Genomic DNA, 15743 nt, shown 5'->3' on the forward strand with positions numbered 1-15743 from the left:
CTCCCCTCCCTTCCCTCAGAAGCTGGCCTGGAGAAGGGTGATTCTGATTGGCCGAGGCGCCCCACGGCCGGCCACACCTTCTCGCTCCGAGCCGTGCCCACTCATTCCCGCCCTCGGGCAGGGCGAGGTCTCATTGGCTGCCGGCGGGGAGGCGGTGCCCGGGAAGGGCAGAGCCCCATCCGAGTCCTCGAGTGCCAGCAGCCAATCAGAAAAGCCAGGTGGAAAAGCCAGTGCCTGATTGGCCGCCATGACTTGCTCCACGGCATCTGGCCCCCCGCCGGCCAGAGGGGGCAGCTGCTGGATGGTCGCTGCTCCAGGGGGGGCGGAGCTCCCGCAGACTCCTCCCCAGGGGAGGCGGGGTCAGCATAGGGCGGGGCTCCCCCCGTGCCGGGGCCTCCTCCGGGCGTGGGGACACCTGCGGTGAGGGTACAGGGCACCCGCTGCTCCTGTCTGTCCCACGGCTCCCCCTATACCCTGCCGCCCCCAGCCTGCCCCATAACCCCCTCCCACTGCACAGACCTGCCCCACAATTGCCCCGGTACCTACCCCCCCATATCCCCCCACTCTGTCCTGGGGGGGCTGCAGTGCTGGCTGTGGGTCAGGGCACCCCATGGCTCCCTTGTTCCTAGTGCTGGGGAGGTCACTGGAGGGGCTGGGAACTGTGGTCCCTGCAGGGGGTAGGCCCCCCCAGGGGAAGGTATTAGGGTCCCCTGGAGTGCAGTGCCCTGCCCAGCCCTGGGTCTTTGGGGCACCCCCGGTACTCTGCTGTGGGGGTACTGGGACCCCAGGATCCCCCTATGGTGGTCCTTGGGGTACGGAGGTACTACCCTGGCCAGACCGCCCCCCCAGCTGCTGCTCTGGGGCCACTGTGGCACCCACCGGCACCTGTGGGGCTACCCAGCACCTGTGGAACCCCAGGGCAAGGAGTGTCAGAGCAGCTTGGGGGACACCTGGGGTTAGGCTGGGGGTCAGAGGTCCCTACTCCAACATCCCCCCCAGTCCCCAGATGCTATGGGATAGGGGGCAGGAGGCTGGTTTGGGGGTCACTATGGAGGGGAGGGTGAAACAAAGGGGTCACCCCTGAGTGCCCCCCACCTACACTCACCTTGCTGGGGTGCAGTGGAGGGACTAGGGGGTGGCGAGTAGGGGGCATGGGTGGGCCCACCACCTCCTCAGCTGGGGGCCATGGGGGACACCAGCCACAGGGGCGAGGGGACAATGGGGGACCCCCACTCTGTGGTTCCTGGGGCATCTGGAGGGAGGGAGCGCAGGGGGAGCTGGGGGGAGGGCAAGAAAACAACAGGGGTTAAAGGGTTAACTGCCCCCCAGCCCCCCCCCCCCCCCCCAAAGCCTTTGACCCCCCCAACCCTCCCTGACCCCCTCAAAGCCCCCAGCCTCCTCCTGCCTCCTGGGACCCTCCCAAACCCCCTGCTACCCAGGCTCCCTGTGACCCCCCATGCCCCCTCACCGGGGCAGGGGTGATGCACCCCGACGCAAGGCGCAGACCCAGGCATTCAGCTCCTCGGGGGTCTCAGCCCCCAGGCAGTACGTCCGCATCCCGGGGTGCTCGGCCTGGGGATGGGGGGGTTCATGCTGGAGGGGGCCCAGGAGGCCCAGAGCCTCCTGGGCCCTGTCCCCGCACCCAGGACACCCCCGGATCCAGTGACCCAGGGGGTGGAGGCTGACCGTGAAGAGGAACCGGGGGGCGCGGGGGGCAGCAGGCAGTATGCGGATCTCATAGCCGGGCAGGGGGAGGCCGCCCCGCACTTGCTGCTCGCTGCTATCTGGGGGCCAGAGGGGTGGCAGGGGGTGAGAACACCCCCAGGGACCCCATTGGCACCCCAAGAACCCCAGCACCACTGGGGGGACGCAGGGAACTTCTCTGAGTCCCACTGGCTGTCCCCAAACCTCCTGGGGCTCCCCAGACCTCAGATCCCTACCAGGGACCCCTTCAATCCCCCAGGGACCCCCAATCCCCCAGGTTCCTTGACCCCCCCAGGGCCCCCCACTCCCCTCAGGGACCCCACCCCTGATCCCCCCAGGTTCCCTGACCCCCCCAGGGGCCTCCAACCACCCCAGGGACCTTTGATCTGGGAGCCCCCCCCAGGGACCCCCAATGCCCTAGGTCCCCAAGCCCCCAGGGTGTCCTGCCCGCCCCCCTGGCCCCCCCTCACCCCGGTAGTAGTACAGGCAGAGATCGACCAGCACAAACCAGCGGCGCTTCCAGAGCCGCAGCCCCGAGCTGTCCTGTGGGGCAACAGCGGCTGAGCCCTCCCAGCCCATCAACCCCCCAAACTCCAACCCCCCCCCAGAGCCCCCCAAACCTCATAGCCACCCCAGCAACCACCACCACCCCTGCCACCCCAGCATCCCCTGCCACCCCCATGCCCCCAGCACCCCCTTTGATCCCTCAAAACCTATAATACCCCCAAAGAACTCTTCCCACCCCAACACCCATACCCCCTCCAGAACCCCAACCCTCTCCAGTCCCTCAAACCTCATGACCCACCCCAGCAGCCCCCACCCCAGACCTCCCCAATCCCATACCCTCCCACCTTGGAGCCCCCTCATACTCCCCACCCCCGACCTCCTCTGCCCCCCACCTGTTTGTACAGCCAGCCGCGCATGGCAGGGGGGGCGCAGGGGTCTCTGCGCAGCGCCTGCCCCCCCTTCCCGAAGGTGTGGACCCGCGGTACTGGCCGGCAGGGCTGGGTGGGGGAGTCACCTGGAGCGGGGGCTCCGAGCGGCTCTCCCAGGCCCCTACCAGCCCCCTTATGCCAATCCACCTGTGCACCCCACTGTGACCCCCCCCAACTCCCCAGGGATCCCCTGGGGCACTATGCCCCCCCACCTTGTGCCCCATAGGTCCCCATGGATCACCGGGCTCCCTTGGGCCCCCCATGTCCCGTCCCCCCCCCAGCCCCCTGAGCTCCCTTGGGTTCCCCACAGTCCCCGCTGCCCTCCCATGGGCCCTCAGCCACCCTGAGCCCCCTGAGGTGCCCCATAACCCTCCAGCTCGCCATGACCCCCCCCAGCCCCCTCGGTCCCTTGGGTACCCCCTGCCCCCCCCCCCCCCCATACCTCCCCATGACCCCCCCCAGCACCCCAGGTCACCCTTGGATCCGAGCTCCCTTGGGTACCCCCTGCCCTCCCCCCCCATGACCCCCCCCAGCACCCCGGGTCACCCTTGGGTCCCCCACGTCCCTTCCCAGCTCCCCACACCCCCCCAAGCCCCCCCGTGCCCCCCTCCCCCGCCCACCTGGGTGCCCGGGCCGGCGGGGGCCCGGCGGGGGGGCTCGCTTCCCTCTGCCATGGGGGTCCTGCGGGGGCGAGGGCACCGTCAATGTCCCTATTGTCCCCGCGGAACAGAGGCCCCGTTCTTCCCGCTGCGGGGGCGCCGGGCCGCGGGCCGGGGTGGGGTGGGCCCGGCTCCGCCCATTGCCCCGAGCTGGTCCCAGTTGCCGGCCCAGGAACCTCGAGCTGGTCCCAGTTCCCGGCCCATTACTCTGTGCTGATCCCAGTGCCGTCCCCCCCGCGCCGGCGCTGGCCCCAGTCTCCATCCCATCAGCCCCGTGCCGGTCCCATCCCCTGGTCCCAGTTCCGTTATCTCCGCCAGTTCGGCTCCCAGTCCCATCCCACTGCCCAGTCTAGGTCCCGGTTCCGATCCCAGTCCCATACCGTTATCCCGGTGCTGGTCCTGACCCCCCGGTCCCGGTCCCGTATCCCGGTTCCGTCCCAGACTTTCCCGGTTGTGTCGGTGCCGATCCCGTTATCCTGGTGCTGTCCCACCCCTGCCCGGTTATTTCTATCCCGTTATCTCAGTCCTGTCCCAGTCCCGTTATCCCGGTGCTGTCCCGGTCCCGCCCTGTTATCCTGGTGCTGTCCCGGTCCCGCCCGATGCCGGCAGCGTGGGGAGTCCCGGGTCGTTCGGCCGCTGCCCCGGTCCTAGTGCCCGCCCGCCCCGCCCCGCCGCTCCCACGCACGGGCCTGGCTCCTCGTAGCACGTCACGGCGCAGGTTGCTTCCCGCTCCGCCCGCCACCAGGTGGCGCCACCGCCCGGCCCACGCCTCTCCTTCATCCCCCCGCCCTGGGAGGTGTTCCCTTCTCGCACCGCCCCCTTCCCTTGAGCGGCATCAACTTTCCCCAATCACAGCCGCTTCCGCTCCCTCTCCTCCTTTACAGCCCTCCCCGTTGGCTGTCGCGCCGCGCAACCCGCCTGGCGGGGGCGGGAGCAGGCCAGTGCGGGACCAATGGCGGGGCGCCGGGGGCGGGCGCAGCTCGGCGCGGCCCGGAGCGGCGGGGCCCGGGCCCTCCCCGCCGCCATGGCGCTACCGCCGCGCTGAGCCGCCTACCCCGCCATGGCCGGGGCCATCGCGTCCCGCATGAGCTTCAGCTCGCTGAAGAGGAAGCAACCCAAGACCTTCACGGTGCGCATCGCCACCATGGACGCCGAGATGGAGTTCAGCTGCGAGGTGACGGCCGGGGCGGCGGCGGCGGGGCTGGGCCGGGGCTCCCGGGGGGGTGGGCCGCACCCCCGCCCGCCTCCGCGGTCTGTCCCGCCCGCCCGGGGGTTGCCCCTGGCCCGGCAGCCGGCCTGAGGCCGGCCTGGCGGTGGGGCCGGGGCCCGGCGGCGGGGGGCGCGGGTGGGGGCCGGCCGGGCGGTGGGTGGGCCCTACGCGGTGGGGGAGCGACCCCCTGGGGCTGCCGGCCGGGACAGAGGGGTGTGCGCGGTTCTGGTGTCTTGTTTGTAACTCGCCTTCATTCTCATTACAATTCAGCCTTCAGGCAGCCGCAGGCGCCCGCTGCACGGTGGCTACCGTGAGGAGGCCGGCGGTGGCCCAGGTGGCCAGGCCTGAGCCCACCAGGGTCCGGCTCAAAGCGCTCAGCAAACACACACAAATACATTTTTCACGTTTGCGTGAGTTATTAGCTCAGTCCCGAGGATGAAGAGGAGTCTGGGGGCGTTGTGTCCAGCTGCCCGCTGTGGGTGTGACTGCTTTTTCCCTTTTTTTTGGCCCTTGGTGGCCCTTAAACCTCCCCTGGGCAGTTGCTGTCAGGCCCCAGGGTCTCGTTTGTTGTCGGTGTCTTTGCAGCCAATCCAGAGGGCTCAGGCATGCAAACACCGAAATCCGTTTCTACCCAGTTTAACCTTCTTATTTAATAGTTTATATTTCATTAGTCTGATGCTTATCTTGATGGAATCCCAGTTCCTGTAAGCCGAGGGGTGTTTGTTGTCATAAATTTTCTTGCTTTTGACAATTGTTGTCCGCTCTGAAGAACTTTCTGCCTTTTCCAGGGAATAAGGATTTATTTGAGATAGTAGTCGTGTGAGCTTCCCACTGTGATGCTGCTAGGAGAGTTTAAGCATCCTGGCACTGTTCTTGCATGTTTTTCTGAGGCTGCCAGTAATAACGTATGATGAAAAGTAAATAATTCTTTTTTTTAATGTTGCAGCCATTTGTTGCTTCACGTTGGGATTAGGGGATTTGTGCAGCAGTGAGGCAGTGCTTTTGGGTGGGATTTGACTGTGCAACTTGTGCCTCTGGAGATGACTTTTCGGGGAGGTTCCTGCCAAAAAAGCTTGTTGCTGCAGATAGACTTCTCCAGCCTTTCTGAAAGTGCAGGAAGGAGTTCCTGAGCAATGTGTATGGTCCTGCTCGGGTCTCCTGTATCTCGTCTGAGCTGATGCATGGGAGAGTTCAGGCATCCTTCAGCACAGAGTGCTCAGGTGGAGGGGAGGGAAATAGTTGGATGCTTGTGAGTGATGGGGCTGTTTCACACCATGCTTGGTGCCCGTGAGCACAGGGCAGTCCATGTTGAGGTGTGAGTTTTATTCAAGCAGTCCAGCTCCCTGGCCGTGTCTCTGCCCCTGTCTTTGTCTTGTAGTTGTATGGCTCTGGGGAAAACTCCTTGGCTGCTGATTCTGCAGAAATGCACCAAGCCCAGCTCCTGACGTTGCAGATGGATCAGACACACCCTGTGGCCTCGAGTCGATGGGGCTGATGTGACGGAGGGGATGGGAAGGTGGCCCAGGGAAGGGTTTGTCTCTGTCCTTGCTGTGGCAGCCCATGGCGAGACCTGGAGCCAGGAGCAGAGCTTGTGGCCTTGGCCACTTTGCCTGAAAGTCAAAGGAGTGGGAGGGTCGATGGTCTGGGGAGGACCATGCTCTCTAGAGGGATCTGGCCCCTGCCCGAAGCTTTGCTGGGCTCGGGCTGTGGAGGGTTGAGATGAGAGAGGAGTGAGCAGCACTGTGTTTGCTGGAGTATCTGTGTGGGCGTTGATGTGATGGGTTTCTTTGGATGGGAAGGACTGCTGACCGGAGCAGGAGGCTGGGGAGGGGGAAACCCCTGCTGCACAAACACGCACCAGAGGGTTAGTGGAAGGAGGTGCAGTTGGGAGTCTTGCTGTTGTGCTGTTTGGGGGAGGCTCCTGAGATGTGTTTTTGCAGTCTGTAAATGGTACCTGGTGCTGACAGGGATGGGTAGCCGATGGTTTGTTGGAGATCTCATCAGTAGCCTGCTCCTGGGGGCATGCCACTCACTCGGAGCTGGGCAGGGGGGACTGCTGCTGCCTCTTGGCTTCTCTTGCCTGTGCTCATCCCCTCCCTCTCTGCCATTGCTGCTCTCCAGCCGTGGGCACCTCCTGGCTCCACCAAGGGAATGAGCTGCAGGTTCATCAGTTCCTCTGTGAGTCCAGCAGTCCTAGGGTTGTAGCTCTGGTTGGGTTTTGGTGTGTACCTGGTGTGCTGGAGCCTGCTCCCTGCCTTGGGCTTGAAACCCCATGGAAAACAGCAGCTGAGCAGGCAGAGGAAGGAGTGCAGGAGCATTTTGCTGCCTAATTCATGCTGACGCCTTGACCTCGGGTTGCCAGTCCAAATGGCCTTGCCCAGGAGCCCTGCCCGCTCGGCAGTTGTCCGGGGAGCACTGTTTTGCTTGAGCCCTGGGAGCTGGGTATTCAGAGTTGGGAGGGACAGCGGGAAATTGCTGCTCCCTCCTGCATCCTCTGCGTGCTGGCACTGCGGGTCCCTGCGAAGGAGAGGCTGCGGTCCAGGCAGAGCGGGCTGATTTCTGTCATCCTGCCCTGCCATCTTGTCATGCCCTTGGTCTCATCCACTTCCAGAAGTCTCTGTCCTCCCTCCACCCCATTGCAAATAGCCACTGCTCATCTCTGTGCCCTAGGTGTGTGCTCCCAGCCTTGCTCTGAGCGTTGCTGTGTTTCTTTCACCCTGCTTTTCCTTCTCCAGGAGCCAGATGCCCAGCCAGTGAGTGGTCTGAGGGGTGTGAGGCTGTTCTGGGAAGGCTGATACTGTGTGTGCTGGTCTTCAGCATAGCCTAACTGGTGGCTTCCCGGGCAGGTTTTGATCCTATTGCTGGTAAACACACTTCAGCAATGAGTTTTTCTGTGTGGGATTAACATAACTGATCTTTTTTCTCCAAACTTTGTTGCAGAGCTCTTGAGGTGTGATCTGTGTTGTCATGAGTTAGACTTCCCAGCCCTGCTGCGCAGGACAGAGGTGCTGTCCTCACCTGGAGGCAGTGGCAGCGGAGGCCTGAGACCTCGAGGGTGGCCAGACAGCTGGAAATAGTGGAGGCCATGGGATGTAAGACCTGGCAGTGCCTGGCTGGGCAGCGTGGTGGGCAGCTGGGGCTAGCAAGGTCTGCCCCAGCCCTTGGGGAGAGTGTGTGGAGCAGCTAAGAGATCTGAATCCGTAACCTGCTGTGGCTTGATGGCTGGCTCTTGGGGCTGGACTGAATGTCGCTCAGTGCAAGCTGTAGAGCCCTGGCTCTGGTCCCAGCAGTCCCTCTTCTTTTGACCCCACCAACACCGCCGTAGCTGTGAGGGGGACATCTTATTTTTCTGTGTTAGTTTTTCAGTCTGCCCTGTGGAAATTCCCAGCTGTGTATTTTAAGAGATTAAACCCACTTTGCATCTGTTTACTCTGCAAATGATGTCTCTAAATCGAGTCTAAATCTAAAATAATTCATAGAAATGAAATTTTAATCTTTCTAACCTGGTGATGAAACTTAATAATCACGGTTGGGGTTTCACTTTAAAGACTTATAATTTGTTTGGGGAAATCTTGAAGGCACAAATTGAGTGTCTTCCTTTATGTTACTTCCATCGCAGCTGTTTGAGCCTGCTACCTAATTAATTGATAGCATCTTGAGGAAGGATAGACATTTGCATAGCTCTTAAAATCCCCATGTTAAACCAATCCCTAGCTGCCTCACCTTTCTGAGATCACCCTCAAATAGCTCCTGCGGTCCCTCAGCTTTCTGTGCTTGAAGAGCAGCAGAAGAGAAATCTTGCTGAAAGACATTTAATGTTGATGTTCTCCTGCGATTAACACCGCGATAGGCAGTGCACTGCCCGAGTACAGATTTGGGAAGCTATTTTAAGTGGCATAGTGTAGAGCAGAGCTTGCCAGGGTGTGGTACAAATGGCTTGATGTCAGTTCAGAGTGCAGTGCCAGGAGCCTGCTGGGCCTGATGGTTTCCTCTGCTGTTGCCACCCTGGTGGTGCAGCTTGCTGACAGTGGCCCTGAACCAAATTAAAGTAGTCGACATGGCAAGGTAATGTGGTTTTGGTGGTGCCTCTCTAGATGAGGTAGTTGGTTATCCATTATCTCTGGCATACATCATAAAAATCTGTGGTATTTTTGAGTCTTTGTCTTCCAAGGCATCGTTCATCCTGTCCCTCCAGTAGGACGGTGGTGGTGTAACGTGGCTGGTGTCAGGTTGGTCTCACGTGGACTGATGTGCAGTTTTTTTCCTCCAAGAACCAAGTTCCCTGGTTGATAGGAGAAACCCATCAATCTTTCTTTTGGTTTTGTGCATGTCTTTGCCCGTTTCTTCCTCTTGCAGTGGTCAGTCAGGTTAGTGGCTTTTCACCTCTGGAGCCACAGCACCTTTTCTGAAGTGTGTGTTTTATCTTTAGCCTTTTAATCGCGCCTGTGATCTTGGGCCTGAAACTCCTGCAGGGATCATTACTTCACCAAGGATGCAGCTAGCTATCCAGCGGCTTCTGTGGGTCGTAGGTTAAAAATGAATGGAAAAGCTTTACAGCCAACCTAGAGAAACAGCTTAAGTGTTCAAGCAGCAAGAAGTGGCAGGTTTGGACTGATGTATTTGCTGGTCCAAACGTGCACGCTGTCACTGCTTCAGTGCTTAATCCGTTCCTCTTTGTCCAGAGGATAACCTTGGTTGGAAGGGATCTTTTTAGCCCAGTGCCCCATTCGGTGAAGCGCCAGTTGGACGAGGTTAGTTGTAAAGCTTTTCTGTTCGCTTGTAAGTAGGCAAGACCAAATTTCAGCAGTGTGTGGCCAAGGATTGGTCTCTTTGTTAACAAACCTAGGGAGTTACGTAGCTGAGCTGCAAAAGCTTATCCTCTGAAACAGGAGCAAGCAAAGATTTGGTGGTGAAAATCTGGAACCAAGTAAGTTTTTGAGTAAGAGCTGGCACAGTAAATTGAGGTCGAGTTTTGAGCTCTCTCTAGTCACTGCACCAAAATAAAACAGGCAAGAGAAGGAAGCCAGGAAGTAGAGCGCCCTCAGCTTCCTTCTGTGTTGCAGGATCCTTGGAAGGGGTTTTATAAAAATCCTTCCATCCCTGGTTAAATATCTAGCAGCAGCTCAGTGATGCTAGTAGGGGCAGTGACCTCTCTCACTGCTGCTAAGCTTCTGCAAACAGGCAGGAAGTTAACTGGAAAAGACGGATCTGTGGGCAGTAACAGCTATTTTTAAAAAGCTTGAGAGAAATAATCCCCCTCAGCTACAAAATGATCTTCAGTAAATTGTTGGGATACCAGCTGTCAAGTCAATGTTCTGGTTCCTCAGCACACCCATCTGCCCCAATCCTGTGTTGGCTCTCTGCGAGTGCTCAGGAGTTTGTGCTGTTTGGTTGCTGCTGACCCCTCTTTAAATATGAGCTGCAGGTAAGGGCTATTTTCTCACTTCGTGGCTTGGAGGGGTTTATGCCAAAAAAGGTCAGAAATTCTGTTGATTCACAACAGTGTCATTTGGGAATTAATTTTTTAGAGATGTCTTGCTTGGTGTGGTTCAGTTCTGCATTCCCTTAAGCTGTGCACAAGTCACATGAGACTTGCTATGAAGACAGGTCGTCTTTGGCTTCTCTCTGCCTCATCCTGCATCTGAAATGCTCTCTGGATCCCCTGTGTCCCACTGCAGCCTCTTCTGAGCTGATTGTGAAACTCCGAGTTATCTCGTTCCCTCCAAAGATGGTTCAGAACTGCTGTCAATCGTCAGTCTTTGTGGTTAATTCAGAGGCGGTGTGTTGATGCAAAGGGGAAGGAGTGAAGGCATTTGGGACAGAAAGTCTTGCTCTTTTGGTGTACAGACTCTGGTTTTGATGCTGTTTAATATCTCTTCTTTCTTCCTCTTTTTTTTTTTTTTTTTTTTGCTACAGTGTCTTTCAAGTAGGTGGTTTTTGAAATTAAAAATACTTGAACAGGGAAGCAGCCCTGGAAACAATCTACTTGAAGCTGGGAGGCAGCACTCTGTTAGAAAATCAAACAGCCCTTAAGACTGGAAGAGAGGCGTTTGATAGTATACATGGTTTAGCCTTGCTTCATTCAGAGGTAAACTTGCAAGGCTAACCCTCTCTCCTAAGGCTGACAACACTGGCTTCTTAAAGCCTAGCGTGGCTTTCCCTGCGGTAAGCTGTCTGTTTTCAGAGTGCATCAGCAGGCAAAAGATCGTCAGAGCAGGTCAGGCTTGTGCTGAAATACCCTGTGTCAGTCCACAGTTGGCTCCCACGCGGTGATTGCTGCCCTGTGGGGCCCTTCTCGCGGCGGTGAGGGTGCAGGCTGCTGTCAGAGACAGCTCTGTCTGATGTTATATTCCTATGCATCCTTGGCACCCAAAGGCTGGGGGGGGTCCCTGCAGGATCAAGATCCTTCTCTCAACCTCTTGGACCTTCTTCCCCTGTGTTGAGCTGCTGCTTGACTCTGTAACTCTTAAATTGTGCAAACCCAACTTGTGGGGCTAGGTGAGGCTTTGGGACGTCATCATCGGTTGTTGTCCCCTCCGCCTCTCCCACTTGCCTCAGTGCCGGCTGGCCGGAGCCGCAGCAGCTTGTTCTGCCGTGTACCCCACTCCGTCTCTGTCTTGGGCAGACGTCACGAAATGTGCTTGGCTGCACCATCTGTGTCCTTACGCCTGGGTGCATTTTTGGCCTCCTCGGTGGTTAACAGAATAGGTTTTAATTAAAAGCTCATTATCGAGTTGTCGTGTAGCATTAGTAAATAAAAATAACTTTTACAGCCCTGTCTTGTGGCTCAGTAAGTGGCAATTGAAAGTATTTGACATCACTTGATTTTTTTTTTTAAAAAATGGAAGCATATTGCGTATTTGATTCCCCATTTGCTGCAAATGGGCTTTAAATCCAAATAAATTGTTGTCTGTGGCAATCCTAATATCATTCAAGTTCAGAAAGAGAAATAAATGTGGTCTGCAGTCTCAAAAGTTATCTCCATTTCAGGCGTAAACTGTTGTGGCTCGTTTGTTTGGGCATCTCCTGGTGGGATGGGGAACAGATACAGCCCACCCATTTATTGTTTCCCAGGTGGTTAGTGGAAGGGTGCTCTGCTCAGCCCCTGCCCCCTCCCTTCTGCCATCTTCCTCCCTGTTCCACTGAAGAGGTGTCACATCCTCTTGTTAAACCTTGCTTCTAAATGGAAATAACATCACACGATGGAAGCTGAGCACATCTTCCTGGGGCTTGGTCCCCTTTTCTTCGTGGTCTTTCAGACTGTCACCACAACAGGGACTCTGTGCTCTCTTTTCATCTCTAGCACAGAACTAACGCTTAATAAAATGATCTGCTGAGGTGAAAAGCCATTTTCTGCATTATTTAAAGATAAATGGGTGCAGTGAAATATTCTATAGATGTTAGTCATTTCTTCCAGGTCATGCATTAACCTGGTGCTGTGCCTTCCGCAGAGCGGCTGCATTGCGTGGGGTGCAGAGGGACTGTTGGCAATGGATTTTCCCTGGGAAGCAGTGTGCCTGGGCTGAGCTGCTGAGCGCTGCCTTAATGCCCTCCAGTCACTTGTTTGTGCCCTTATTCCCCAGCCTGACCCCAGGGACAGCTGAAGCTCTGGTGGTTTGTGTTTGTATCGACACGGAGGTGAGATCTTCATCTGCCGCCCCCGGACAGAGCCAGGTTTTGTCCCCAGCGGTTTGGGTACCTCCCTGTTGTCTGAGGAGAGCTTCTCACGTGAGGAACCTTGATCTTAAATGGTTTAAAAAGTGTCCTTTTTTTTTTTTTTTTTTTTTTTTTCCTTCCCTTTTCCATGTAGTTGGCGTAAACTCAATTTGACATGGTTGGAAGAAAAGCATCCGCCTATACCAGTGGTTGATTTTTTTTTCCATAGACCACCTGCTCAACCCTCTGCAGGGTGGCTGCACCCTCTTGTGCCTGGCACCCATTTTTTGTAGCACTTCCCTACAAAAGTGCCGACTTCGTAGTGCTGGCACTCCTTCCTTGTCACCCCACAACAAGGGAATCAGATAACCGTTCTGCTCATTTTTGCAGCTGGTTTATTGACTTGTTAGCTAAGGAGCAGTTGTGAAACTTGATGGAAGGGTTGTGCACCAAAATAAATTGTCCAGTTGCCTGCTAGCTGGAAATGACTTTTGGTGCAGGTTAATAAATAATGCAAACCCTGTTAATCGACGCCAAATGCAATGTCTCTGCTGGAGAAAAAGATGATGCCAATAACTGGTACTGGAAGCACTCTATTCTAGCCACTGGCTGCTGACTTTTAAGTGTTTGGTGCTGTTTACTTAAAATGCTCTGCTGATAAATTGTAAACACTCTGTATTTAGTAAAGAACATAAATTCCAGCTCTGCAGAGTAACAGCCTTGCAGCGCTTACCCTGTTTATAAAGCAGCTTGTCCACGTATTCCTTCAACAACTCGCTGGATATATCTAACAACCTGTGTTGCGATCATACTAATGGAAGAACGCAAAGCTGCAAATGTAAGAGGCGATGCCTGCAGCTGATCGAGGATGCTGAGGTGACGCATCTTGCTCTGTCCTGCGGGTCAGGTTCAGGTTATCATGATGTAGCTTTTTATTGGGACATTGAGCTTTATTATAGCATTGTGCCAGACGCTCTGGCATATGGCTGAGAGGGAATTTTTCTGCTCTGAGCCTCTTTGTTTTGTTTTCAGGAGCTCGTAATGGCTTGTGAAACCGTCTTTGCGCTTCAGGTGTCACTTTAGTGCAGAGCAGGGGAATGGCGTTACTAGCAGAGGATGGGATGGGGAACTGCTAGCCCATCCTGGCTCTCCCCCAGGCTCTCTGCCCAGCCTTGGACAGCAGCTCTCCTCATATCCTCGTGCCTGGGGGAGGCTTTTTTGCGTTTTACAACCAGGAAATGTGGCAGTTAATGATACGAGTCCTATCAAGTAAGGGTAAGGAGGGCTGAGGTCCTGAACGCCTCTAAAGCAGTTTGAGCTCAGCTGTCAAAAGATGCCACTTGAATGCAGATAGTTATTTTAAGTACCGAGGTGTGGAATGAAATCATGTATGTTGAAATAAACGTGGCTGCTGTTCCATTTATATATTTAATGAAGGTAATTCAGCACAGTCAGGGAGGCTGTCTGAGCGTGTTACTGTTGGAGATCTCAGCACTGTGCGGGCAGGAATGTAAATATATATTTCTGCTATAACGTACTCGTGCAGTGACAAAGCAGCGGTGTAAAATCTAGCAGCAGAAGCAATCGCTTAAAATATTCCTGTCACCAGATTAAAATTGCAAGGAAGGGGGAAAACACACAAAGCTCTTGCTTTAATGCTCACTGCTGGTTTTTGAAACGAACGGCTGGCTTGCTTATGGGGAAGAAATCTTTGGGTCATGCCAGCTGCTGCAGGGTGGTGAGCAAAGTCGGGGTGCCTGCGTGTGAAATTCTGCAGGGTTGGTTTGGTGGGGAGCCACAGCGGGTGGAAACCCCGGCTCAGGGGGGGATGGGACTCAGTGGGTTTGCTCCAGGTTTGTTCACAACACTGATCCCATGGGATGTGGAGTGTCTGGGGAGGAGACGCTCCTGTTAGCAACACGCAGGGGCCTGTCCTGGGAAAGGTTAGGTGCAGGGCTGTGTGCCTGCAGGCACCCATCACTCCTCTGAAGCAATAGGCTGTAATGTGGTCCTTGCAGAAAGAAAAAAAAAAAAAAAAGAAAAAAAGCCGATAACACTTTATGCAAAGCAGTTTCATTCCAGTTAAGAAATAGCCCTTTGATGGCAGCCTGTTTTTATGTGCCTACAGAAATGGTACAAAATAGCTGTTTAAATGTGTCTCGCTCTGTTTTGTCTGAACCCTTGAATTAACCTCCCTCTTAAAATAATAGTCAGGAAAAGATCTTCTACAATCTGAACCATCCTGTGCCGAGCTGGAGCTCATCATGGGGACTGGAGGCTAGCTAAATGTGTGAAATTAGGGTTTTATAATTACAACCCTGCAAAACTTGCTCCTCCTGGTGTTTTTGACCTCGAGGTGTTGACGGTGGTTGATAGGAATTGCGGAGAGGCTGTGGCGAGCCGTCTGGGGGTGTTGGTTTTTTGGAGGGTAACATTGACTTTATTCTATTCTGGGACTGCCAGTGTGTGTGTTTGCGTGCCCTGGGAGGGGGAGAAAATAACGATATACTCATTTAATCAAAGCCAGCAGAATGGCAATAAGCTTGTCCTCGGCGGCTTTGCCCACAAGGCGGCAGTGGGTGACAGCGGGAGCGGCGCGACACCAGCCCCAGCAGTCCCTGCCGAGCCTGAGCATTAATATTGATGCTGTCCAGGTGGCACCAAGATTGAGTTGTAGTGACAAGAGAATGTGCCGAGATCCTTTTGCCCTAGGGCTTTAGAGTAATGGCCATATGTCTCGGTCCAGCAATTGTTTCCACTGTGCAGATGGAAGACCAAAGTGGCTTTGGCATATTAGATTAATCTGTTTTATGTCCCTCTTCACCTTTCTGCCTCCCCAACGCCTTCTGTTTTTATGAGCAAACTTCAGTAGCAACATAGATGCAGCTGCAGGATTGCTCGAAGGACATGGTCTTTGAGCAGGACCAATTTTCTCAGCTCCTGAGCTACTTTTGTCACCAATATTTTCAGCAGAAAATGCAGTGTTGACCCTATCAAAACATGCTCCAAGAGAACCGTTGACTTCAGTGATAATTTTTTTTTTTCTCTGATCTTTTTCCCTTTTACATGTGCAGGGTCGGTGGCTCTGGATGAACACACTTTGCACATAGATCGTTTCACTTCTGATTTTGGGGAGTGCATTGCACCCTTGTCTGTGAAACCCTGTTGCTGATGCTGGAGCTTGTGCAGGGCTTCCTGGGACTATTAAGTGGAGCCGTTAAAGCTATTAAGGGGCAGTTAAGAGTGATTTTTATTTCTTGCTGGAAACAGGCTGCTCATAGCAGTGCATGGCTGCTCAAAAGGAACCTGAATGGACCCTTCAGGTCCTCTGTTGAATGTTGGTGGGTTGCCAGAGGAAGAAACAGAGGGTTTTACAGTGTCGTTTTTGGAAGGGGGGAAAAATCACATCTCTGTTTCCTGCTGAGGGAGGAGCTGGTGATCTGCAGATGAGATCAGATGGAAGGATATAAAGTATGCTTCATTAAGATGTTTTCTTATCTGTACCAGATGCCTTCTCCACACTGTCAAAGACCTCGTGAGGTGAAAAAAGAGTGGATTTGGTTGAATGGAGATGAAGTT

The 15743-nt window shown here is 55.4% G+C and overlaps 2 protein-coding genes across 14 annotated transcripts in view; one reads left to right on the forward strand and one right to left on the reverse strand.

Annotated features, from left to right (window-relative positions):
- Positions 1–201: 201 nt before the first annotated feature.
- Positions 202–3944, reverse strand: LOC129783854 (pleckstrin homology domain-containing family A member 4-like). 3 transcript variants are annotated; one of them, XM_055796504.1, is made up of 8 exons: positions 3679–3944; positions 3260–3320; positions 2604–2708; positions 2175–2247; positions 1687–1784; positions 1469–1572; positions 1106–1277; positions 202–415 (listed from the first exon to the last, which is right to left on the reverse strand). In XM_055796504.1, exons 2-8 carry the CDS (start codon positions 3311–3313, stop codon positions 206–208), a joined length of 816 nt encoding a protein of 271 aa, XP_055652479.1. In that variant the 5' UTR covers positions 3314–3320; positions 3679–3944; the 3' UTR covers positions 202–205. The 3 variants fall into 3 exon arrangements, with proteins under 3 accessions (XP_055652479.1, XP_055652481.1, XP_055652480.1); XM_055796506.1 differs by having other exon boundaries at positions 2604–2725; XM_055796505.1 differs by lacking the exon at positions 1687–1784 and having other exon boundaries at positions 2604–2725.
- Positions 3945–4278: 334 nt separating this feature from the next.
- Positions 4279–15743, forward strand: part of NF2 (NF2, moesin-ezrin-radixin like (MERLIN) tumor suppressor) — a 49517-nt gene continuing 38052 nt past the window's right edge. For 8 of the 11 annotated variants that reach the window (XR_008745688.1, XR_008745687.1, XM_055795263.1 and 5 more), the window contains exon 1: positions 4280–4472. Coding sequence is in view for 9 of the 11 variants with exons in the window: in XM_055795263.1 (XP_055651238.1) it covers positions 4359–4472 (114 nt within the window). In the remaining 2 variants the exon portion in view is untranslated. Of the gene's footprint in view, positions 4473–15743 lie in introns of all 11 variants that reach the window. The other 3 variants (XM_055795266.1, XM_055795265.1, XM_055795261.1) reach the window with 2 other exon arrangements.

Source organism: Falco peregrinus, chromosome 2 (assembly GCF_023634155.1).
Source record: "Falco peregrinus isolate bFalPer1 chromosome 2, bFalPer1.pri, whole genome shotgun sequence".
Taxonomy (NCBI): Eukaryota; Metazoa; Chordata; class Aves; order Falconiformes; family Falconidae; genus Falco; species Falco peregrinus.